Below are 25264 nucleotides of genomic sequence, written 5' to 3'. Positions count from 1 at the left end.
TTCAATACTTAGCCAAAACAACCCCTCAACCAACGGAAAAATTACCATTCAAATCCGTTGGCATGTACCACCAAAAGGTTGGACCAAATTAAACATTGACAGTGCCTTCACTCTTAAAAACAGTGGTATGAGGGGCGTATTTAGGGATAGCAATGGGAAATGGATATTAGGTTTTAACAAACAATGCAATGGGCTATTTCCATTACATATAGAATTGCAAGCTCTTCGAGAGGGATCCAATTGGCTACTAGATTTGGACTACTACCACTAGAAGTAGAGACAGATTCAACGGAATTAATAAATGCAATGAATAACGGACATACAATATTGTCTAATCTAATACAATCTTGCAGGTCAATAATGCGCCAGGAGAAGAGCTTACTACTACAACATAACTTCAGACAAGGTAATTCAGTAGCGGATGCATTAGCCAAGGAGGCAAAATACAAGGAAAACAAGCAATATAAACCAGGATGCATAAAACTTTTTGCTGATCCACCTTTTTTTGTGAAGCATTACCAGGCAAAGGATCAAAGTCAGGAATGCAGCTATATAAAAGCAGTACCTCTTTCAGTATGTAATATGCTAAGGGCAGTTGGTAACAAAAATGTCCCGGCTAGCAGTAGTATTTTGTACTCGGGGATACCAACCTCTATGAACACTATGGCATGTAATATGTCACTTATCTAGTCTATCTAATATAAATCCTATTATTACTCCAAAAAAAAAAAAAAAAAAAAAGCCTGCTACTTCTCTCTTCCTTCCTTTTCCCACCTTTGTTGGCAATTAACCAACCAACCACACGCACTCTCTGCCTCTCTATTTATATAACTCCCCCTCTTAGGACCTAAAAAAAAGCCTGCTACTTCTCTCTTCCTTCCTTTTCCCACCTTTGTTGGCAATTAACCAACCAACCACACGCACTCTCTGCCTCTCTATTTATATAACTCCCCCTCTTAGGACCTAGGAGCTAGAAATATCACATTATACACTTCCTTGTATATACTCCCTACATACGATAAACAACATACGCCATTTGTTATCTCTCTCAAATTATAGTCAAGTCATATAATTTATGTGTCGTCCACAACGCTTGACCCCAGTTAAACTAACCCCACTAATTAGTTTCTTGTGTTTCTGTGTGTCTTCTTCTTCCTCCTCTTTTTTTTCGGTTTGGGTTTTTGCGCAGAATGGTGTTACACTAAATTGAAGAGCTAGTTTGGTGTTGAAAGGTTTGAAACTTTTCAGAAATGGGTTTTAGTTGTTTTGGTTCTTTTCTGCAGTGTAAGGACAACAGAGAAACTCAAGTACAAGGTAACATCAATTCCCTCTGTATTGTTAACTTTTTTTGTCTTTTCCAGATTGACTAAAGATATTTCTATATTAATCCTTAACACGAATCCGTTGGTACCCAAATTTAGCAATTGTTGTAGCTCCTTTTCTTTTCTTTTTTTTAATTCTTGGTTAATATGGAGTATTTTTCTTATTCTAAGTGAACTGTGAGATGAAGGTGGAAAACCTTTTATGCCTATCAATTCATTGATGAGAATGAAAATTGATGTTATTTGAACCTGTGGACTTCTAACAGAGCTTGAATGTTCAAAATTAAGTTCTATGTACCATTAGAAAAAAATATCTCATTCTTTTTAGGTTATTTAAAAGTCAATTTCAGTAACTTTTTTTTCATAGCAAATATGGACTGATAACCTGCAAAACATGGTAAATGAACTGTTACAACAAGTAAAACTACACTGGTAATGTAAAAATCACTTTACATTGTCAGTGTGTATACTGTATTATTTAAATCCAATATTAGATTGAGACATATGTAGGATACCGGCAAAAGAAAATAGGTATGGTGATCTTCTTTTGGTCTTAATGTCATGATGATATGAGTTTAATTCAATCCAATAAGTTGTAGTATTTCAGAACTGATGCCAATTTTAAGGCCATTCTCATGTATATGCTACAACTTGGTTCCTCTTAGATTAGATAGCATTAAAAGTAATGCCTTTTCCATATCTTTTTGTGCAACCAAAGACTTTGTATGATATGAACTGTAAGGGAGTATATTTGAGTACTTGCTCAAGATTCTTGGAAATGTTCTCCTATTCTTTTGCTTCTTTTTCTTTCTCCAATTTCATGTTCCAAGACTTAGTATTATCTTTTCTTTTACTCTGAAGGATTAGAACTTGCAACCAACAATGTGACGCTGTTTTCCTATAACTCATTGAGATCAGCGACAGGGCATTTCCATCCATCGAACAAAATAGGAGGAGGTGGTTTTGGAGTTGTCTATAAGGTGAGACTTGTCAATCTTTTAGTGCTTACAATTTTCGACAAAAATTATGCCTTTAATAGGGAGAAGATGAGTTACTAAAGCTTTTTCTTCCTTTAGCCAGATTTAGTTTTGTTAGTGTACTTTAGCAACTTGCTTGTTTGATCGCAGGGAGTTTTGAGGGATGGAAGGTCTGTAGCTGTCAAATGTCTTTCTGCTGAATCAAAACAAGGGACCAGGGAATTGTTGACAGAGATTAATATGATCTCAAATACCCGACATCCAAATCTTGTTCAGTTGATTGGTTGTTGCGTAGAGGGTGGCAATAGAATATTGGTGTACGAATACTTGGAGAATAACAGCCTTGCCAGTGCTTTACTTGGTACTTTTCACAATGTTAAATATTCATTTGAACCAAAAGAACATATATAGGCAGTAGCGAACGAGTCTGCAGTAGTCTGCATTAGCCATTGTGCACGAGTAATTTGATAGAGTAGCTGCTTTTAGTGTTGGAAAGAGTGTCATCCAAGTATATGGCTAACCACCATATACAATTGTCATTGCAGGTTCGAAAGGTAAATGTGTTCCCCTAGATTGGCCCAAGAGAGCTGCTATATGTTTGGGTACAGCATCTGGTCTAGCATTTCTTCACGAGGATGCGGAACCACCAATTGTTCATCGAGATATTAAGGCTAGTAATGTCCTTATTGATGAAAATCTTCATCCTAAAATTTGAGATTTTGGCCTTGCAAAGCTTTTCCCTGATAATATCACTCATGTTAGTACTCGAGTGGCTGGAACAATGTGAGTGTACTTTGAATCTTTTAATAGAGCACAAGCAATTCTGCACTGTATCTATTTGTTTTTCTGCATGACGTCGTCCTTTCTTGTGTTCTTACTGCCAATGATCTCCTTTTTTTGCAGAGGATATCTTGCTCCCGAGTATGCCTTGTTAGGACAGCTCACGAAAAAGGCTGATGTCTACAGTTTCGGGGTTCTTGTACTTGAAATTATAAGTGGCAGAAGCAGCAGTAACGCAGCATTTGGAGAAGATCTCTTGGTACTGGTCGAATGGGTAGGTTTCATCAGGAGCAATAAATCTTTCGATGCAAGTCACAGATATTGCTAGTTGGCATCAAATGACTTTCTTCTACTTTCCTAAGTTTAAGTAGACATAGTTCATAGCTTTATTTTACTATATGTTGGATCAACTCCCGTAGGGGAGCCTTGGCGTAACTGGTAAAGTTGCTGCTATATGGTCAGGAGGTCACGGGTTCGAACCGTGGAAACAGCCTCTTGCAGAAATGCAGGGTAAGGCTGCATACAATAGACCCTTGTGGTACGGCCCTTCCCCATATCCCGCACATAGCGGGAGCTTAGTGCACCGGGCTGCCCTTTATGTTGGATCAACTCCAGGTCATCAGAAAAGTGTTTTAACTAATTTTTCACTTGATGTGCTCACTGCAATTCCAAGAATCTGTTGATATCATGTTCAGGAAAGCAAATTGCTTGTCTAATGCATCTTAGTAAAAAATAAAGAAGAAAGTTGAAGATGCAGAGTTTCCTTTCTTGTGTGATGGTTGTCCGAACGTCATGCATTTTCTGGACCATTAACAAGTTCTTTGGATCTTAAAGGACATAATATCAATCAATTAATCATCAATCATAAACTAGCTGGGGTCGGCTATACAAATTTATGTATTCATTTAGCCTCTCATCAACGTACTGCAACTCAAATCCTTTATTCAGCCTTGGAAGCAGTCCTATAGTCAAAGTTTGTATCTTAACGGGATGTGAAAAGTACTAATTGCTCACACAGATTTTAAATGCACATCATATAGCCAGCTACTGCAATTATACAAACATACCATCTCTTTATACTGATTTTTTGAAGGTATTTAAACTTCTGCAGGCATGGAAACTTAGAGAAGAAGGGAGGCTTCTAGATCTTGTTGATCCGGAGCTGACAGAGTATCCGGAGGCTGAAGTTCTACGCTTCATCAAAGTTGCTCTCTTTTGTATCCAAGCTGCTTATAACCATAGACCTAACATGAAACAAGTAATTGAAATGCTGTCTAAAGACGTCAAGCTAAATGAGAAGTTGTTAACTGAGCCAGGAGTCTATAGACCACATAGCTCTAAACAATCGAGTTATGGTAGTTTCCTGACTTCATCCTCCAACGGAAAGGAAGGCGTAAAATCTGTAAATCAATTTGCAACAACAGAGTTCCATAGTTATCAGAGTGTAACCGAGATGATACCAAGATAAGTGCAGCGACATGTTATTCCATTGTAATATTTCTAGCTGTTCATATTCTTTGTTATTTGTAAATTTCCCCTCTCTGCTAACCTGAGAAATACAAAGTGAGCGACATGGGTAGTCCCGTTTAAAGTCATGGCAAGAATGCATGTATTGGCCCCTCCTTAAATCTTAGAGTAGCCATTTTGTTAACCTTCTCATGTAAGATAGAGTTGAGTAGCTGGGAAGAAAAGATTATAGTAGTTAGAAATTTTACTATTAATATCCTAGTTACTTATTAGTTTGCAGATTTTGAGAGTTCCAACTAGACACCTGCAGTATGTTTGGTAATTAAGAATAGTCATCTTCCAGGTTTTATATTATGGTCTCTCTTCTTTTTTATGGATTTATAGTTATGATTCTTGAACCACGTACACTTTCTTTAATTTATCTTTAACCCTTTCTTCATTAAAGTCCACACTTGATTCGCGGTTTGGCTTACAACTCCAATGGACTTCATTGTTGAACCGCATACACATTCTTTATTTTATTATTTTATTTTATTTTGGTAACTATCATTTTTGTTAATCATCAATGAAACCATACAAGATTACAGCATCCTGTTCCATAATTTCTTTGTGAATTCACACTGCACAAATAGATGAAATCTGGATTTATTATGAGTGTGACATAATGCACAATATAAGTCCTTATTCATTTGCTCAATCTATCAGTTAGCTGTTCAGTAGCTTACTCTGTAGTTGTAACTACATTGTAAATTTGCTTTTGGCCTAGCATCGTTGTTGAACATCATACCCAAGTTTACTAATATTCCTGAAGCATTAGAAAATTGAACCAAACACTGGTGTAGTGCAGTTACAGAAGATAAATCACCTCTGGCAAAGAGTAATAAATCTTCTATTAGAACTCAAATGAGTAATTTCCTAGTCTTCCACATCTAGGATGATACTTAAATTCTTTAGCTGTCTTATCGCCTATTTGGCCAAGCTTCTTCAAGGCACTTTTTTTTTTCTAAAATGAACGTGCTCTTTTTTTTCAAACTTGAAATGTTTGACCAAGCTTTTAGAAAAAAAAAAAGTGTTTTTGAGTAGAAGCAGGAGCAGTTTTGGAGAAGCAGAAAAAAGTACATTCTTCCCGAAAGCACTTTTGAGAAAAATACACTTGGAAGCTCTTTTTAAAAGCTTGGTCAAACACCAATTGTTGCTCAGAAGTATTTTTCAAATTAATTAGCCAAATAGAAATTGTTTCTCACCAAAAGTACTTTTGAGAAAAAACACTTTTCAAAATAAGCCGATTTTAAAAACTTGGCTTAACAGGCTATTAAGCTCATTTAAAATTGTGTTTAAATAATTTGCTATTGCAACACATTCTTTAATTTTTACCTTCAACCTTTTCTTTATTAAAGCCCACAATTTATTTGGGTTTTGGTGCGTTTCGGCTTTGATAACACTAGGTACTAGAGAAGAACATGTTTGGCCCATGCTCATATTCTCTTTTGATTTTCGTTCCTATTTAGAATTGGATTTCATTTTTATTATTATTTGGTGGCCCTCTTATAAATATAGTGGTGTTATGAAATAAAAGCAATTTAGTAAAACATGAACAAGAAATAGAGATAGAGAGAATGAAGAGATTTTCTTCTTCAATTGTGTATTTTTTCCTATCTATTACAAGACCTTTATATAGGCATAAAAAGTGAAGAAAATATGTCATGGAATATGTCATTGAACATACAAATTATGTCATTGAATATGTCATTAAGCATTTTAGATGAAGATCATGGAAGAAGAGTAGACATCCACCATAATGTGATATTTATCATAACACTCCCCCTTGGATGTCCATAGATAATGTGCCTTGTTAAAAACTCTCTAAAAAAATATTGGGATGTACATAGTTATTTATGATATGCATTGCTTGCTGCCTCATTAAAAACCTTACCAGGAAAACCCAGTGGGACAAAACATTGGTTAAGGAAAAGAGTGCAGCGTATAGTTACTCCCCCTGATGAAAAATCACTTAATGTCTCGAAGACGACGCATTCCAATCTTATATATCAGTTTTTCAAATATTAAGGTTGGTAATGCCTTAGTGAAAAGATCAGCCAAATTATCACTTGAACGAACTTGTTGTACATCTATTTCACCATTCTTCTGAAGATCATGAGTGAAAGAATTTTGGTGAAATGTGTTTTGTTCTATCTCCTTTGATATATCCTCCTTTCAATTGAGTTATGCATGCAGTATTGTCTTCATACAATATTGTTGGAATATTCTCTTTCGAAGAAAAACCACATGTTTGCTGAATGTGTTGAGTTATAGATCTTAACCAAACGCATTCTCGACTTGCTTCGTGAATGACTATTATCTCTGCATGATTTGAAGAAGTAGCAACCATAGTTTGTTTTGTCGAACGTCATGATATGGATGTACCTCCACTTGTAAATAAATAGCCTGTCTGAGATCGACCTTTGTGTGGATCAGACAAATATCCTGCATCTGCATAACCAATCAATGATGGCTTGGATTCGTTTGAATAAAATAAACCCATATCAATGGTCCCTTGGAGATATCTGAATATATGTTTAATACCATTCCAGTGTCTTTGTGTTGGCGAAGTACTAAATCTTGCCAATAAACTTACTGAGAAAGCTATATCTGGTCGGGAATTATTGGCAAGATACATTAATGCCCCCAATTGCACTAAGATATGGTACTTCGGCACCAAGAAGCTCTTCATCATTTTCATGAGGTCGGAATGGATCTTTCTTTATATCAAGTGATCTCACAACCATCGGGGTACTCAATGGATGTGCTTTATCCATATAGAATCGCTTTAAAATCTTTTCGGTGTATGTTGATTGATGGACAAATATTCCATCTTTCATATACTCAATTTGTAGACCAAGACAAAATTTTGTCTTTCCACGATCTTTCATTTCAAATTCTTTCTTCAAACAGTCTACTATTTTTGGAAGCTTCTCAGGAGTTCCAATGATATTTAAATCATCAACATACACAGCGATTATAATAAATTCAGATCCAGACCTTTTTATAAAGACACAAGGACAAATTGGATCATTCTTGTACCCTTCTTTCAACAGGTATTCACTCAGGCGATTGTACCACATACGACCTGATTGTTTCAATCTGTATAAAGATTTCTGAAGCTTTATTGAACAAGTTTCTCGAAAACTTTTATATGCTTCTGGCACTTTAAATCCCTTAGGTACTTTCATAAAAATTTCGTTGTCTAATGATCCATACAAATAGGCTGTAACAACATCCATTAGATGCATATCAAGTTTTTCTTGCACTGCCATATTTATGAGATACCTGAAGGTGATAGCATCCACTACAGGAGAATATGTCTCCATATAATCAATTCCAGGCCTTTGGGAAAACCCTTGTGCCACAAGTCGTGCTTTATATCTAACGACTTCATTTTTATCATTTCGTTTCCGCACAAAAACCCATTTATACCCTACTGGCTTTATGCCTTCAGGTGTTCGAACTATGGGTCCGAAGACTTCACGTTTTCCAAGTGAAGTTAACTCTGCCTAGATAGCGTCTTTCCATTTTGGCCAATCATTTCTCTGTCTACATTCATTGACAGATTTTGGTTCAAGATCCTCATCTTGTTGCATTATTTCAACAGCAACATTATAAGCAAAAATGTTATCGATAACAACATTATTTCGGTTCCATCTTTTCCCGGTTGAGACGTAACTTATTGATATCTCTTCATTTTCATTATTTTCAGGTACCTGGACCTCCCCTAAGGTCTTATCATTTGTTACGTCTTGGGGCTCTTCTTGAGCCACTACCTCCGTGTTATGTTCACTTTGATTATTTGCTCCTTTTCTTCTTCGAGGATTTTTATCTTTAGAACCGATTGGTCTACCACGTTTCAAGCATGGCTTAGACTCATTTTCTTTAATTAATTGTCCTGCCGGGATATCAACTCGAATTGGTGCATTAGCAGCTGGAATATGTGACTTGGTCACCCTTGGTAGGTCAGTGAATGCATCAAGCAATTGATTTGCAATATTTTGCAAATGAATAATCTTTTGAACCTCTTATTCACATTGATTTGTTCGAGGATCTAAATGAGACAGTGATAATGCATTCCAATCTATATTCTTTTTCAGCTGCTTATTTTCTCCCCCTAATGTTGGATATGCTGATTCATCAAAATGGCAATCAGAAAATCTTGCCGTAAATAAATCTCCAGTCATCGGCTCTAGATATTTTATAATTGAAGGAGATTCATATCCAATATATATCCCCAACCTTCTTTGAGGACCCATCTTTGTGCGTTGTGGTGGAGCAATTGGAACATATATCGCACAACCAAAGATCCTAAGATGGGAAATATTTGGCTCCTGACCAAAAGCCAATTGCAATGGGGAGACTTTATGATAACTTGTGAGCCTTATCCGCACAAGTGATGCTGCGTGCAAAATAGCATGACCCCATACTGAAATGGGAAATTTTGTTCTCATAAGCATTGGTCTAGCAATTAATTGGAGGCGTTTGATCAATGATTCTGCTAGACCATTTTGTGTATGAACATGAGCAACCGGATGCTCAATTGTTATCCCAATTGAAATACAATAATCATTAAAGGCTTGGGATGTAAACTCACCAGCATTATCAAGACGGATTGTCTTAATTGCATAATCTGGAAATTGTGCTCTTAGCTTTATTATTTGAGCCAACAATCTCGCAAATGCCATATTGCGAGTTGATAGTAAGCACACATGTGACCATCTTGTAGATGCATCTATCAAAACCATATAATATTTGAATGGTCCACATGGAGGGTGAATGGGCCCACATATATCACCTTGTATACGTTCCAGAAATGCAGGGGATTCCATCCTAACTTTAATAGTTGATGGTCTAATAATTAATTTTCCTTGAGAACATGCAGCACAAGAGAATTCCTTAAATTGAAGAATTTTCTGATTCTTCATTGCATGTCCATGTGAATTCTCAATTATTTTACGCATCATATTAGAACCAGGATGGCCCAACCGGTCATGCCAAATAATAAAATTATCTTGATTAGTAAACTTCTTGTTTACTACGGCATGTGTTTCAATCCTGCTAATACTTGTGTAGTATAAGCCGGAGGAAAAAGCGGGTAACATTTCAAGCACATATTTCTTACCGGACGTTATTGTAGTAATATAAAGATATTCAATCTTTTCATCATTTGTAGTCTCAATATGATAGCTATTTTGGCGAATATCTTTGAAACTTAATAAGTTTCTTTGAGATTTACTATAATATAGTGCTTCATCAATAGCTTTGTTCCTCCTGGTAGTAATAAATTGGCTCTTCCAGAACCTTCAATTAATCTTGTACTACCGGATATTGTATTAACATTCGCTTCTTTCATTACCAAATAAGAGAAATATCTCTTATCTTTTAAAATAGTGTGTGTTGTAGCACTATCTAGAAGACATATATCATCTTTATTAATCTTGAGTCCAACTGAAGACTGTGGAATATTCATATTCTTCATAAAAAAAAGACAAATAATACATCATAAGAAATATGAAAGACAAGCAAAAAAAAACATTAAGAAATACATTAGAAATATAGAAACTAGCAACACATGATGCATTAGGAAAATACACTCAAGAAAAAATAAACTAGTTGCAAACATAAACATAACAACTTTTATAACTTCATTCCCCAGTAAGATGATTCATTCTTCAGTCAATATCCTCAAAGAAGTCTCCAACTTCTAAATGAGTAATATTTGTTAGGCCTTCAAAATCATCATCTTTATATGCAGGATGTGCCTTAGAATCATATTTATTTGAGGGACCTGCTTCATCATTATTATTTTGAAAGGTCAAGTGTGCCTCCACATTATTTTCTTTTTTCTTGAGGGAGGCTTGATAAAGTTTGACAAAATGTTCTGGCGTACGACAAATGCGTGCCCAATGACCTCTCATACCACATCGGTGACACATACTAGCTGTCACACCTCCTTTTTCACTTACCTCCCCCGGAAGGGCGTAAAAGAGTTTTTCCATTTAAAGGACAATCGGAACAGGATTTAATTATTAATTATTCAGAGTCGCCACTTGGGATATTAATGGTTTCCCAAGTCACCGGTTGAATCCCGAACCGAGGAAGTTTATGACTCTGTTAACAGTCCACGAACCATAAATCCGAGTAAGGAATTCTGTTAACCCGGGAGAAGGTGTTAGGCATTCCCGAGCTCCGTGGTTCTAGCACGGTCGCTTAACTGTTGTATTTAATTTTATCTGATTTTTATGCATGCTAGCTCCTGTGCCTTTTATTAATTTTGAACCGCTTTTTATCATTATTTTAAAAGAATTGCGACGTCATGAAAACGCGTTTCGAACTACGTCGCAATCAATGCACTCGTAGTTATCAACACATTTCGACTTCGTCAAGATTTGGATTTGAGTCGCATCAATGCGCACCCGAATTTTAAGAAGGTTATTTAATTAAATCGTACCTAAAGATACTAAAGTAGTGTTACTTTGGGGAAAAGCCATGAAGTTCGCTAAACGGCCATCACAAATTCTAATTATTTCGATAATTACTTACTAAGGGTCCCCCACTTATTTATTTTGTGCGGTAAAGCTCTTTTCTATTATTTTATAAGAATTACGATGTCGCGACAACGTGTTTCGAACCCCGTCACAATCAATGCGCCCGTGATTGTCAACACATTTCGGCTTCATCGAGATTTGGATTTGGGTCGCATCAATGCGCACCCGATTTTTAAGAAGGTTATTTAGTTAAATCGCGTCTAAAGATTATAACGTGATATTATTTTGGGAAAAAACCATGAAGTTCGCTAAACGGTTATCCCAAATTCTAATTATTTGAAAGAAATAAATAAATGAGGGCCATGAGTGTTGGAATTTTATTTGGTACGGCACACCCCGAACTATTAAACCGAATCAACTAACAGCCTGAGCAAACCCATTTTTGGTTATTAACCAACCCACGGGAAGATAACGTCAAAGTGGTCATTTACAATATCTCAACAGATGCATAGTAGTTACCAGTAAACGAGACAAAGAACAATATGATATGCTACAATAGATTCCACTATATACAGTTGAGGAACTGAGTACAGAAATTCAAAAATGAAAATAAGGCAAGATTATGCAACAATTCAACTAGCTAATGTGAAAGAAGTGGTAATTTGTTTCATCCCAAGACACTAATCTAAATACAGTTGGCTCTAGGCTGCCAGGTTAATGGACAACTGCAAAACAGGCTGTACTATATCTACACAGATAAACTAGACTTGAATTAGCTCTTCTGGTGCCATGGTTAAAGACATCATCAGTGTGTGTGAAGCACTTCAATAAAATGTAAGCTAATGTAAACAATCTGTTCATTGTGTTACTCCTACACCACAGCAAATAGCTTGCACAGTTACGATACACTTGATGCTTATTTTAGTTGAGCATAAAATGCCTTAAAGCAGCAGAATGAGAGCAGCGACTAAGGAAGGGGAACTGCAACTACCAAATAGTGCAAACATGAAATGACCTGAACAATCTGAAAGGAATAAAGAGTGAGCATTGCACAGAGAGAAAAGAAAATCTCAAAAGTAATCGTCCTTCTGTGGATGCTAAATGTCCACAAAGCATGAAAGACACCTGAAACTTTCAAATTCACCACTGCCTTATCATGGAGGTGGTCAGATTTCAACAACAAATGCGTGGAGAAAACTAGTCCAAGCAGGTCAGAGAAGCAACATAGGAAAAAACTATTTCAGACTCGAACTTGACGGAACTAAACCATGTGACATCAAACAGAACGTTGATTGATTTAATAGACTTAGATGCCAAGGAAATCTCAGTTCCAACAAATGATCTATTTCAATCAGAGAACAAGAGAAGTACCAAGCCTCAACAAGAGAACTAACCAATTCGAACAACTCTCAACACTGAACCTCAAACTCAAATTTTAAATCCAAACAATTGAAACAAACAGACCTGAACCATTGAAAAAAAAATCACTTAACGCGGAACTAACACGAGTTCAAGCTGGTCTTTAGCTAAATCAGTAGCATAAATCAACAAACCTAACACTGAAAAGAAGAAACCAGAGAATATAGTCCTATTCTGGAAGAATGACAGGATGAAAGGAACTGGACATATCAAACAGTGCTTATGGAACTCGTCTCGAGCTTATACGAGCAAACTGAACCCAAACACTTATAACAAGCTCTAAAGAACCTATTACTGAACTATGGACCATTTGAACAGAAATAAGTTTCTTTATCAAATAGCTAATCAAACTGATTCTAACAGCAAATGACGTGTTTCACCGACTCAAACGACCAAGAATCAAATCTGACTTTGATCAAAAGCATTTGTCAAACGATCAGATTCGTACCAGTATTGCAGGGCAGACAACTTCATAGTTCAAATCATATATAAGATAAACTAAACAGAACCAGAATAAACATGAACACATTGTTCATTTGAAGTTGACGACACTTGATTCAGAATATTCTCCAAGCTTGAATAACTGTCAAGACATGTGGGGAATAAAAGACGACTATTCAATTCGACTTCTACAAATTGAAAATATACAAATACATCCGACTACTGAAAATGAATTCATTCAACACGAGATTCGATCCCAGCACAAACAGAGCACTCGAGGCAGAAACACACAGTTCAAAGCACTAAAACAAACAGAATCGCAAGAACAGAGAGATGAAGATCGAACCTGAAATTTCAAATTTCTTTTAATAACAGAATCGAGGACGATTACACAGTTTCGACTCCAAAACTATCTCAGGGACACGATGGCAGATCAAAGCTCGAAGAACAGCAATTCAGTAGTAACTGAGTAGAAGTACGAAGTTCGAACAACGACGAACTCAGCAATTCTCAAACTAGCTCCATTTTAAAACCAAAGTTCATACTGGAATGAAAATTAAACTTGCTTCACCACTAAATTGTTCCTCTCCGATTTTGACAGAGAAACAACATTAAACTCGGAAAAAGAAAAGAAAACTCAAACTATTTTTGTGTATATTTTATAGACTGGAACTAAGCTGAAAATTCCATCGAGGAGAAGAAGAAAGGCTATTTAAAAACCTATGTCTCTTTCCCCAAAAATCTTCTCCGAAAAAAAAAACCCCATTCTCAGAATCGGAATGAGCCCTTTTATGAAACGAATCCCTGATGAATGTGGGGCTCGGATTGAACGAAATCAATCCAATGCCTCACATTCATCCAACGAATCGTCTCTAGGGCCTTCCAATCGCGTGCTTTCTCTCAATATCGAGCGAGTGAACAGAAACGAATCTTGGCATCAGAAAAATCTGTTAGCAACAGCAAGAGGATAGGTAGAGGGACGCGTGGGTTGTGGATTTGAGGCTCACTCGCCATGGATTTGCCGATTTATTGGGACAGATTTGAAGCCTAACTTGCGTGTTCTTCAGAGATGAAGAACAGTCGTGGAGGGGTGGGTTTTGGGATTAGGGGTCTGTGACTTCGACTGGGTTTCATGTGGGTATATGGGCGGGTCGGGTCAGGCGTCTGGGCCGGTTTTTTGTGTGATTAGGCGGGTAGGCAGATAATGCATGGTTTGGGCTGGGGTTGGGATTGATTTTGGGCCCAAATTTGGGTCCTTTATTAAGACCATATTTCTACTCTTATTTTCTCTTTTTCTTTTATTTCCTTTTTCTCATTTTAAATTTTTTTATAATTTTTCTAATTTTTATAAAGAAGTAAAACTAACATGAAATCCTAATTATTTCAAAACAGAGATTAATTAATTCCTAAAAATTGTTTTAAATAAAAAACTATTTCATGACAAATGCAAAAGTGAACTAATTTTGTGATTTCATGTTTTGTTCTAAACAACTTAAACCCTAATGGATACTAAAAATATAAAACTAAAGCCTAAATGCCAAAACGCATATTTTTGTATTTTATAAAAATTAACATGCGCAAATAAAATGCAACAATTATCAGAAAATGACACCAAGATGCACAAAAATTGTAAAGATAGAGAAAATTATTTTTGTTTTGGGGATTTTGGGAATTATTCATACATATGGCAAAAATCACGTGCTCACACTAGCTTTACCTTTTGAATGATTAATTTGAGAACCCTTATTGTTCTCCAATTTATTTCCACCATAATGACGATAATTGTTTCGCCCCCTGCCACGTCCACGTTTACGACCATGTCCACGACCACGGTAATTATTTTGTTTTCTTTCAAACTTATCATATGTTGCTACAGCATTCACTTCCGAAAATGGAGCTGACCCAGTGGGACGGGCTTCATGATTTTTCATTAATAGAGTATTATTCTGCTCAGCCACAAGTAGGCATGTGATTAACTCAAAATATTTCTTAAAACCTTTTTCACGGTATTGTTGTTGTAGCACCACATTTGAAGCGTGAAAAGTAGAAAATATTTTTTCCAATAAGTCCTCATCTGTGATAGTGTCTCCACATAATTTTAATAGAGAACTTACTTTAAAGATAGTAGAATTATACTCACTTACAGTTTTAAAGTCTTGCAACCTTAAATGTATCCACTCATACCGAGCTTTCGGTAATACCGTAAGTTTTAGGTGGTCATATCGATCCTTCAAATTAATCCATAATTCAAGTGGATCTTTTACTGTTAAATATTCAGTTTTTAACCCTTCATGTAAATGATGGCGAAGGAAAATCATGGCCTTCGCTTTATCCTGATTTGATGCTTCATTTCCTTGTATAATCGTATTTCCAAGATCTTTAGCGTCAAGGTGAATTTCAGCATCAAGGACCCATGATAAATAGTTCTTCCCGGTGATGTCAAGTGCCACAAATTCAAGTTTTGATAAATTTGACATAGTGAAAACTATCATAAAAGATGAATAAGTTAGAGAAATAATTATAATAATAAACAATTAATGAAACAAATCGATTAAGGTAAAAGAAATAAAGCTATATCATGTTAGCAATCTACTATTTCATTTTATTCATGCCATAAAATAGAAACTATATATTGTTTCATTTCACTTTATATTATTGATATATATATATATATATATGTTAATAGAATTTAACGTTTTATTAGTTGCAGTGACTAGATAATGTATACACTACATACATATGCATACATTTTTTTTAATGGTATTGTGTCAGGTGTGAAAAACAACATGATAAACAAAAATATGAAAAAGGGAACAACAACATGAATGATGTAAATTATCAAAAATTGCAAAGAAAAATTTAGGTTGTAAGAATTTAGCATATGATATATGTACTGCGATAAATAAAATGATTATAATGATACATACCTCAATAAAATATGGCTCAACTTAGCTGGAGTTAAGAATAAAATTAGAGCTTCGTGCTGATAACGTGTTATGAAATAAAAGCAATTTAGTAAAACATGAACAAGAAATAGAGATAGAGAGAATGAAGAGATTTTCTTCTTCAATTGTGTATTTTTTCCTATCTATTACAAGGCATTTATATAGGCATAAAAAGTGAAGAAAATATGTCATGGAATATGTCATTGAACATACAAATTATGTCATTGAATATGTCATTAAGCATTTTAGATGAAGATCATGGAAGAAGAGTAGACATCCACCATAATGTGATATTCATCATAACAAGTGGAACTTTTTGAATCTTTGTAATCCCGTAATTTTTACATTTAATTTGAAGGGTTTCTAGATTAAAATTTAATATTCTTTATCTTTTCTATTTTCGAGTTTGCCTCTTTCCCGTAATAACAGAAACTTGCTCCTAAAGGCATAATATCAAAGCTAATACAGGAAATAATGCTAAGATATGAAGCATTAAGAATCCTTACGGATCGTTTAGTTGGGAAACAAATTATCCCATGATTAATTATCCCGGTATTAGTTATCCCACCATTCCATATGGATAAAAAAAAATATTACAATTTCGAGATACTTAATCCCGAGATTAGTTATACCACAATTTTTTCTCAATCAAACATGAGATAAACTCATCTCAAATTTAATCCTATTATTCTTTATCCCTTATAACAAACGAACCTTTGAGATGATACTAGGCTTGTCAAATTTGGCCCAAGCCCAAATGATCCGCCCAACCCGCCCAAGATTGGGTTGGTTATTGACCCGCCCATTTATTGAACTTAGTCCATCTTGACCCAACCCACTTCAACCCAATTAAAGTTGGGCTAATTTTTAGCCAAATCGATCCATGAGTAAGTTTGTCAAAATATCTTAGAAATAATTTTATTTTTTGTTTAATATTTTAAATATGACCATAACAAAAGCAAAAAAGCCTTATTTAGTAATTATACAATTTATATGAAAATAACACATATTAATTAAAGTTTAATAAGAGTTGGGCGGGTTGGGTTTTGACCCGAATTTTAACCCATCTTAGCCCAAGTAACTTTTGGGCGGGTCGAATTGACTCAACTCATTTTGACCCGCCCAAAATTGACCCAACACGACCCATTTGACACTCCTAGATGATACCATACATTTACACAATAATGTGACATAAATTGTCAGAGAAGAATATCTTCTTTATTACTTATATATAAAGGGTAAAACAATCATACAACGATATTAATATATTTGCACATACACACACGATAACAATATAAATTCTTTTGTTTCCTTGCTGCACCATTATCATTCCAATTTTTACAAATGCCAGTTTTTATTTTGTTGATTCTGCAGAATCCTTTGCATAAATAATACGGCAATAATACAAGATAGATTAATGGAAAGTATTAAAAGGTACATTAATTGAAGGGCTAAGGCTCAATTAATATTTAATGCACGTCTTTTCCTTACATACATTTTTGTAAAGAAATTAATTGCAATCTTTTCCTTACTTACATTTTTGTAAACAAGTTAATTGCACAAGTGGGCGACTCCTTGAGCACTTGTAGCTTAATAAGAACATAGAATATATTTTATGGTCAATTAATACTTTCTATCTGCTGGTTCCCAACTTTCTAGCCGGTGTGCACTTTTTTCCGTTTAAGTTAATAATAATAATAATAATAATAATAATAATAATAATAATAATAATAATACACTAGCCAAACATTTTTTTTTGGATTTAATCATCCGCTATTTGAATTTTATAAGTGCAAATAATTTGAATTTTCATCGAATAGGTCTAGAGAGATAAAATGCTCTCGATCAAAATACTTTTTCATTCTAAAATTTTGAGCTTCAGATTTCTAATTAAATATTGAGGAATTCCAATATTTCCACTTTATCCTTCAGTACAAGGTATATATATCGATTGATTTATGATAATGTAATAAACATTGAGGGTATTTCTTGAAAGATCACAACTGGTTTAGGAGTCGAAAGAGCTCAACTGACTTAGATGTAAAGGGAGACTGAAAAGGAGGCTCGACCCACATGAAGAGCGGTAAGTAGAGAGAGATTGTGAAATGCTTAACTAATATAGATTTTTCTTTTCCCTTTTTCAGTTTAGGCCCAGAATTTTTTCTTATTTATTTGTTATTAATATTTAATTCAACAATATTTGTCATTTTCTGCTTTTGAAAGGTCAAACGAAGTGAACTTTGAATTGGTATCTTAAATGTATACATATATTCTCGCTATTTTGATACAACAAAATCCTTAACTTATAGTCCTTTATCTGATTTTATAAAAATGTAAATTTATCTAGTCGAATTTGGTTCTGATAATTAGTCATGTATGGGAATACCAAGTTAAGCTTTCCTCTACACAAAGGAATACCAATTTTGCGTTCAAATATGGATCATCAATAGTGATGTTTTATTTTCCCTCAATAACTTGGAATTGTGGTTAGCAAAAAAAGAAAAAAAATCAAACCTTTTTCCTTTCTTGAGAAAATGAAATGATTGCTTTTGATGATGTTTAAGACAAGTGACTATTAATATCAACCTAGAAAACTATAGAAGAGAAGACGCTTCACAATGATTAAATTTCTAATTTGACATTTGCTATGCCAGACTTGTGGCTTAGCTGTATGATATCATTATCTCTTTTTTTTCTGAAAAAAGAATTATATTTTTTGATTTAAAAAAAAAAGCACATTCTAGTCTTATTTTAATTTTATAAACCCAATTAGAAAATTTCCGAAGACAAAATCTCTTCTTATCCTTCCAAATCATTTTATTGTCAACAATTATTTCTTACACAAGTAGCCTCTAATTCTTGACTTGCAGTGGATGGACTAAATCAAATTCTAATAGCATATTTGTCCATTACTGGTCATCTTCGCTACCTTATTAATTACGTGCAAAGAAAAACAAAAGAATATCTCTTGCATAAAACTTCCAATTTTATAGACTTTGAAGTTTCTTAGTAAGAACAAAAGACATTCTGAAAAACAAAAGAGAGAGAAATCTCCAACAATAATAATCTTTGTTGTACTCCCTCCATTTCAATTTAGATGGGGTAGTTTGACTCGTCAAGAAGTTTAAGAAAAAAAATGAAGACTTTTGAAACTTGTGGTCTTAAAAGCTTAAGGGATAAAAGCTTTGTGGGGTCATAATATTTGTGTGGTTATAAAAGTTTCTCACTAACGGTAAATTGAAGAGTTTAAACATGATTTTTTTCTAATTATAGACATGTGTCATTCTTTTTTAGTGAAGGAACGATAACTTGACGCACACGTGTCAATAGGCTGTAGTTAGTAACTAATTATGTAATTAGTTAATTAAGTTGTTATATTAGTTGTTGACAGCTATCATTAGAGGTTAGAACACGTGTATATAAAATTGCATTGTATCTCTTCTTCAGTAATGAATTAATTTTCATTTCCTAAACACGGCCATCATGCTCTGCCTTCTCTCTTAGTTAAGCTCACTCACTAGCAGTAGCAAGGGTTCCTAATTATGGTAGAGTAAGGTCGTTAATGATGATTCTCGACATGGTATCAGAGCCGATGGGCTACTAGTGTGGTCGTCTTACTTGATCGGAGCTTTTCGCCGGAATTTGCAGGTGCGTTCAACTACTGGCGCTCGACGACGAATTGCCGAAAAAGCTAAGTCATAATCATCCGCTTTTTCTGAATGCTAATGATAATTCAGGAGTTGTGATAATATCTCTGCAATTGAGAGGACCGAAGAACTACTCTATGTGGAGCCAAGCGATGCAAATTGCGATTTTAGGTCGCAATAAGTTAGGGTTCATCGAAGGCACATGCAAAAGAGAAAGTTATGGTCTGAATCTAGTTGATCTCTGGGAATGATGCAACGCCATAATATTGTCGTGGATAATGAATTGTGTTTCACCTGAGTTGCTCAGTGGAATTGTATACTCTTCGAGTGCCAGTGCAGTTTGGGGAGAACTGAAAGAGCGATTTGACAAAATCGATTGCTCAAGGATTTTTCAGATTCATAAATAAATTGCAACAATCATTCAGGGAACATGCTCAGTTTCTATGTATTTTTCGCAATTGAAGTTGCTCTGGGCAGAATTTGACTCCTTAGCCCCAATTCCAAGTTGTGATTATTCAAAATCGCGGGAATTTGTCACTTTCATAGAGCGTTTGAAACTCTTATAGTTTCTCATGGGACTGAATGAGTCCTATGAGCAAGCTCTAATCCAAATCCTCATGATGATTCCAGTTTCTTCCATAAACAAGGAGTATTAAATGCTTATAGAAAGAGAAAGTCAAAGGAGCATGTCAAATTCTTTTAGTTCAATCGAATGAGGTAAAGTAACAACCTTAATGATAGCAAGTGTAGGACCTATACAGAGGCCAAAGAAGAACTTCAACGTTTAATGTGATTATTGCAAGATGAAAGGACACACACGTGAGGAGTGTTACAAATTAATAGGCTATCCTACTGATTTCAAATAAAGAAGAAAGGAGGAAAGCATGCTGCTCACAATGTGTCTGTAGAAGATCACAACAGGCGAGGTCAAAGAGGAGGAAACTAGACTATCAAAGAGCATCAACATAATGATTCAGACACATCAAGAGGTCTTTTCTTCACTCATGATCAATACACTCAAATCCTGAAGTTACTCAATAAGAAAAGTACTAGTGCTGGAGAAAGTTCAGCTAACATGGCAGGTACACTCAAAGCTTTTCTAGTAGAGACAGGTAGAAATGAGTGGATAATTAACACTGGTGGGACTAATCATATAATATCTGATGCTAATCTGTTGCTCAATAAGATCAAATTAAATGAAGAAGAAGAAAAAAAAAATGTTCATTTACCAAATAGAGATATTACATATGTGACTCACATATGGTCATGTAAGTTGAGTAATGGAGACATAGTTGATAATGTACTATGTCTTTCACATTTTAAGTACAATTTACTGTCAGTCAACTTTTGCATATTTCAGGATCTTTGCAGTGGGAAAGTGAAGGGGATTGGTAGAAAACAAGAAGGACTCTACCTAATGCTCCCTCAAGCCTCTATTGAAGGTCTGTTGAATGCAGGAATACAAGGCTTCTCTATTAGAATAGAAGAAAAAAATATTAGACTGTGGCATAGGAGATTAGGACATGCCTCAACTGGAACAATAAATCAAGTGTTTCACTTGCCTATAGATGCTTGTAGACAAGCCTTAAAGGATTGTACTGTATGTCCGTTAGCCAAGCACACTAGATTGCCCTTTAAGAATAGTACCACTAGAGCTGATGCAATATTTGATTTGATACACATTGATGTATGGGGGCCATATAGTGTACAAACATTTGATGAAAATAAATTATTTTTGACTATTGTTGATGACTATTCTCGAATGACATGGTTATATTTGTTGAAATTAAAAAGTGATGTTGTGGTTGTTTTGACAAGATTTTTGCAGCTGATTCTTACTCAATTTACAAAAATAGTGAAGATAATTAGGTTAGATAATGGAACAGAGTTTGTAAATCACGAATGCTAGGAGCTAATGCAATCCTATGGGGTAGTACATCAGAGGATATATGTCTATATACCTCAACAGAATAGGATAACTGAGAAAAACATAGACATGTTCTAGAAGTGGCAAGAGCCATTAGGTTTCAGGGAAATATGCCTATAAAATTCTGAGCAACCTATATTATCAATAAGCTGCCTGCAGTAGTACTCCAAAGGAAGAGTCCATATGAAATGTTTCATAACAGGCAGCCTAGCTGGGATCACTTCAGAAGTCTGGGATGCCTATGCTATGTTAAGAGGATGCATAATCATGAAAATTTTGAATCAAGAGCAGTTCCAGCAGCATTCATGAGATACTCTGAAGTGACAAAGGAGTACATACTTTATGATCTGACCAACCATGTATTTTTTGTGAACAGAGATGTAGTCTTTAAGGAAAATATTTTTCCTTTAGGATAATACATAATTACCCCCTTGGGGTTGAATCAATTTTTTAGATGCACCCTTTATTTTTGCGCGGATCCTATAACCCCGTTGGCTGTATTTGAAATGAAACAAATAACACCTTCAGTGTTGATGTGGAACAGAGAGTAGTGCATTTCCCCAACCCAACACGTGTGAGGAACAATAAAAACAAGACAAAAAGGTTTTGATAGGAGCCACCATCTTTATTTTGACTCCATATCCATTCATCTTCTTCATTTTCTTCTTCCTTCCCATCTAATAGCCACTGAAGGCAAAACTCAAGCTTTCTCATTCCGATTTCATCAAACTTTTCTCTTCATCTCACATCTACCTTCCATCTCTAATATCACTTTCCACCATTTTTGGAGCTATAAGAAAACAAACAAAATTGCTTTTGAATTTTCGGAATTAAATCCACCAAAATTTAAAAAAAATGTTAATTTGTAATAAAAGAACCTTCCAAACATTGTTCTACTATCACAACCCATCCCAGTTCTTCATTCTTCTAAATATTCCCCTTATCATCCACTATTATTTGCAGAAATATTTGCAAATAATTAATAGCAAGAGAGCAATGGCAAAATACATTCTTTCTATATCGCTTACATCTTGAAACTTATTAGAAGTAACCAAAAATTATTTCAATATAACAGCAAGAAATTTTGATGGTTAAGATTTGAGAAAGTGGACGAAATCTATTTTTCAGGTTAATTTTAGATGGGTCCTCTTTCGACAAGTCTACCCTATTAATGGGGGTCTCACCATTTATGCATACATATTCTTCTTACATAACCACAAACCCAGTTATATAAGATTTGGTCAATAAAAAAGGAAAAAAAAGAAAAAAAAATTGGAAAGAATTTTGTGAAGGTCACTTTCTGGGAAGAAGAAAACAGGAAGAAGATAAAGGAAAAAGAGGAGAGAGAGATAAAGGAAATAAAAAAAATATTAAAACAAAAGAAAGAAGGAAAAGAATATGAAAAATAAATATTTTTATAAAACTGTACACGTGTCAGGCGCGTGTGCTTCACCGCTCAAACACATATGTGGTTTTACCTTATTAGGGGTGTAAAAATTCCATTTTGAAATCGTCCAGGGGGTCATAGGATTTCCGCAAAGATAAAGGGTGCATATGGAAAAGTGATTCAACCCCAAGGGGATGAGTATGTATTATCCCTTTTTCCTATCAAGCAACAGAGAAGCAGCAAATCTTCTATGTTTATTGATACTACAAGTATATTCCCACTCAATGATGATCTTGGTATGGCACATTGGTTGCCACATGATGTAGGTGCTGATGCAGATGCTATTGCAGGCCCTGATGTTGTTGATCCAATCACTGAAGCTTCTGATAGCTCAGTAGATGAATCACTTGCTGCTATACACAGTCCACCAAATGATGCTAAAGACCTCCCTCAAGAAATTGATTTTCACAGTGGGCTCAGATGATGATCCTAATCCATTAGACCAGTTTGAAGTTGATAATCAGCCATTAGAGGCCCCACCTGCTGATTCTTTAAGGAGATCTAACACGGATAAAAGGCCACATATTTGGCTCACAGATTATGTTACAGCTATAGCCACCACAGCTCATCAAAATCCTCATTCCATCAATAATTCAATCAGCTGTGACACTATACATCACAACTATAAGAATTACTTAACTGCATTCTCTGCTATTGAAGAATCAAGAAACTTTGTGGAGGCATCCAAAGATAAGAGATTGGTGGGAGCTATGAAAACAGAAATTCAAGCACTAGAAGACAATGGCACTTGGGAACTTGTCCAATTATTACCATGGAAGAGACCAATAGGATACAAATGGGTCTATAAAGTGAAGTACAAGGCAGATGGTTCTATAGAGAGGTTTAAAGCTCAATTGGTTGCCAAAGGCTACAACCAAAGGAAAGGATTGGATTACAATAAAATCTTTACAACAGTCAGATCAGTCATTGCTTTTGCAACAACTAAAAATTGGCGCATCCATCAAATGGATGTGTACAATGTATTCCTTCAAAGAGATTTACATGATGAAGTCTACATACAGTTACTAGAGGGATTCACCATCTAGGGGGAGTCTGGAGTTGTGTTCAAGCTTGTTAAATCCCTCTATGGGCTCAAACATGCCAGTGGACAATGGAATTTAAAGCTGACAGATGCCTTAGAGGAATTTGGTTTTGTGCAAAGCTGCCTAGATTACTCTTTGTTTATAAAGAGGAAGGATATCAGTACATTCATCATACTTGTCTATGTTGATGATATGTTGGTGAATGAGAATGACTTAAAGCTAATTGAGGAAACCAAGATAAGACTAAATAAGACATTCAAGATCAAAGATCTAGGGGAACTCAAATATTTCTTAGGTTTGAAATTCAGTAGATCGGAGAAAAGAATTCTTATGAACCAAAGAAAGTATGCACTGGAGCTCATAGCAGATGCAGGGCTGAGTGTTGCAAAACCATCCCAGACTCCTCTTAGCATTCAGAAATTTACAGCTAAAGAACTGGATTAAGTCACGGGTAAAACAGGTGATGAACTGCTTGAAGATAGAGGAAAATATCAAAGGCTAATAGGGAAGCTATTGTATTTGACAATGACAAGACTGGACATTGCATTTGCAATTCAGACACTCAGCCAATTCCTACAGCAACCCAAAAAGTCACACTGGGAAGCAGCCCTACGAGTTGTGAGGTATGTGAAAAAGGAACCCGGACTAGGGATTCTGATGAGCTCAAAGAGGCCAGAGAAACTGAAAGCTTATTGTGATGCAGACTGGGTTTCATGTCCAAATACAAGGAGATCAGTCACAAGGTTCATTGTGAAGTATGGAGATTTTTTGATATCATAGAAATCAAAAAAAATAAAATACAATATCCAAGAGCTCAGCTGAAGCTGAGTATAGAAGCATGACAGTGACAGTGTCTGAACTAGTATGGCTAGTAGGGTTATTCAAAGAGCTTGGAGCATAGGTGAACCTACCTGTAGAACTATATTGTTACAGTAAGGCAACTCTACAAATAGCAGCAAATTCAGTTTATTATGAAAGAACAAAACACATAGAGGTGGATTGTCACTTCATTAGAGAGAAGATCCAATCAGGTATGGTGAAGACTTTGTACATCGGTTCAGAAGAACAATAGGCAGACATCCTTAAAAAGCAGTAGGAAGATCACAGCATGAATATCTTGTGTCCAATCTGGGAGTGCTAAATGTGTTTGCACCTGCCAGCTTGAGGGGGAGTATTGAAGGAGCAGTAACTTGAGGGACATGCTTCAATAGGTTGTAGTTAGTAACTAATTATGTAATCAGTTAGTTAGTTGATTAAGTTGTTATATTAGTTGTTGACATCTGTCATTAGAGGTTAGAACACATGTATATAAGATT

The 25264-nt window shown here is 35.3% G+C and overlaps 1 protein-coding gene across 3 annotated transcripts; it reads left to right on the top strand.

The window, feature by feature from the left end:
- The first annotated feature begins 860 nt into the window (after positions 1-860).
- Positions 861-4788, top strand: LOC107803054 (cold-responsive protein kinase 1-like). 3 transcript variants are annotated; one of them, XM_075254184.1, is made up of 6 exons: positions 861-1314; positions 2184-2302; positions 2450-2660; positions 2845-3082; positions 3203-3353; positions 4191-4788. In XM_075254184.1, the coding sequence occupies exons 1-4, from the start codon at positions 1251-1253 to the stop codon at positions 3012-3014; spliced, it is 564 nt and encodes a 187-aa protein (XP_075110285.1). In that variant the 5' UTR covers positions 861-1250; the 3' UTR covers positions 3015-3082; positions 3203-3353; positions 4191-4788. The 3 variants fall into 3 exon arrangements, with proteins under 3 accessions (XP_075110285.1, XP_075110284.1, XP_075110286.1); XM_075254183.1 differs by having other exon boundaries at positions 973-1314; positions 2845-2969; XM_075254185.1 differs by having other exon boundaries at positions 1118-1314; positions 2190-2302.
- The last annotated feature ends 20476 nt before the right edge of the window (positions 4789-25264 follow it).

This window comes from Nicotiana tabacum, chromosome 5 (assembly GCF_000715075.1).
Source record: "Nicotiana tabacum cultivar K326 chromosome 5, ASM71507v2, whole genome shotgun sequence".
In the NCBI taxonomy this organism is placed as follows: Eukaryota; Viridiplantae; Streptophyta; class Magnoliopsida; order Solanales; family Solanaceae; genus Nicotiana; species Nicotiana tabacum.
The sequence above is the reverse complement of the archived record's forward strand: the minus strand, read 5'-3'. Positions and strand labels throughout refer to the sequence as shown.

Excerpts from the sequence above, each read along its gene's own strand:
- LOC107803054 (XM_075254183.1), top strand. The coding sequence starts at position 1,251 with ATGGGTTTTAGTTGTTTTGGTTCTTTTCTGCAGTGTAAGGACAACAGA. Across the intron at positions 1,315-2,183 it reads CAGAGAAACTCAAGTACAAG|GATTAGAACTTGCAACCAAC; the intron begins GTAACATCAATT and ends TTTACTCTGAAG. Across the intron at positions 2,303-2,449 it reads GTTTTGGAGTTGTCTATAAG|GGAGTTTTGAGGGATGGAAG; the intron begins GTGAGACTTGTC and ends GTTTGATCGCAG.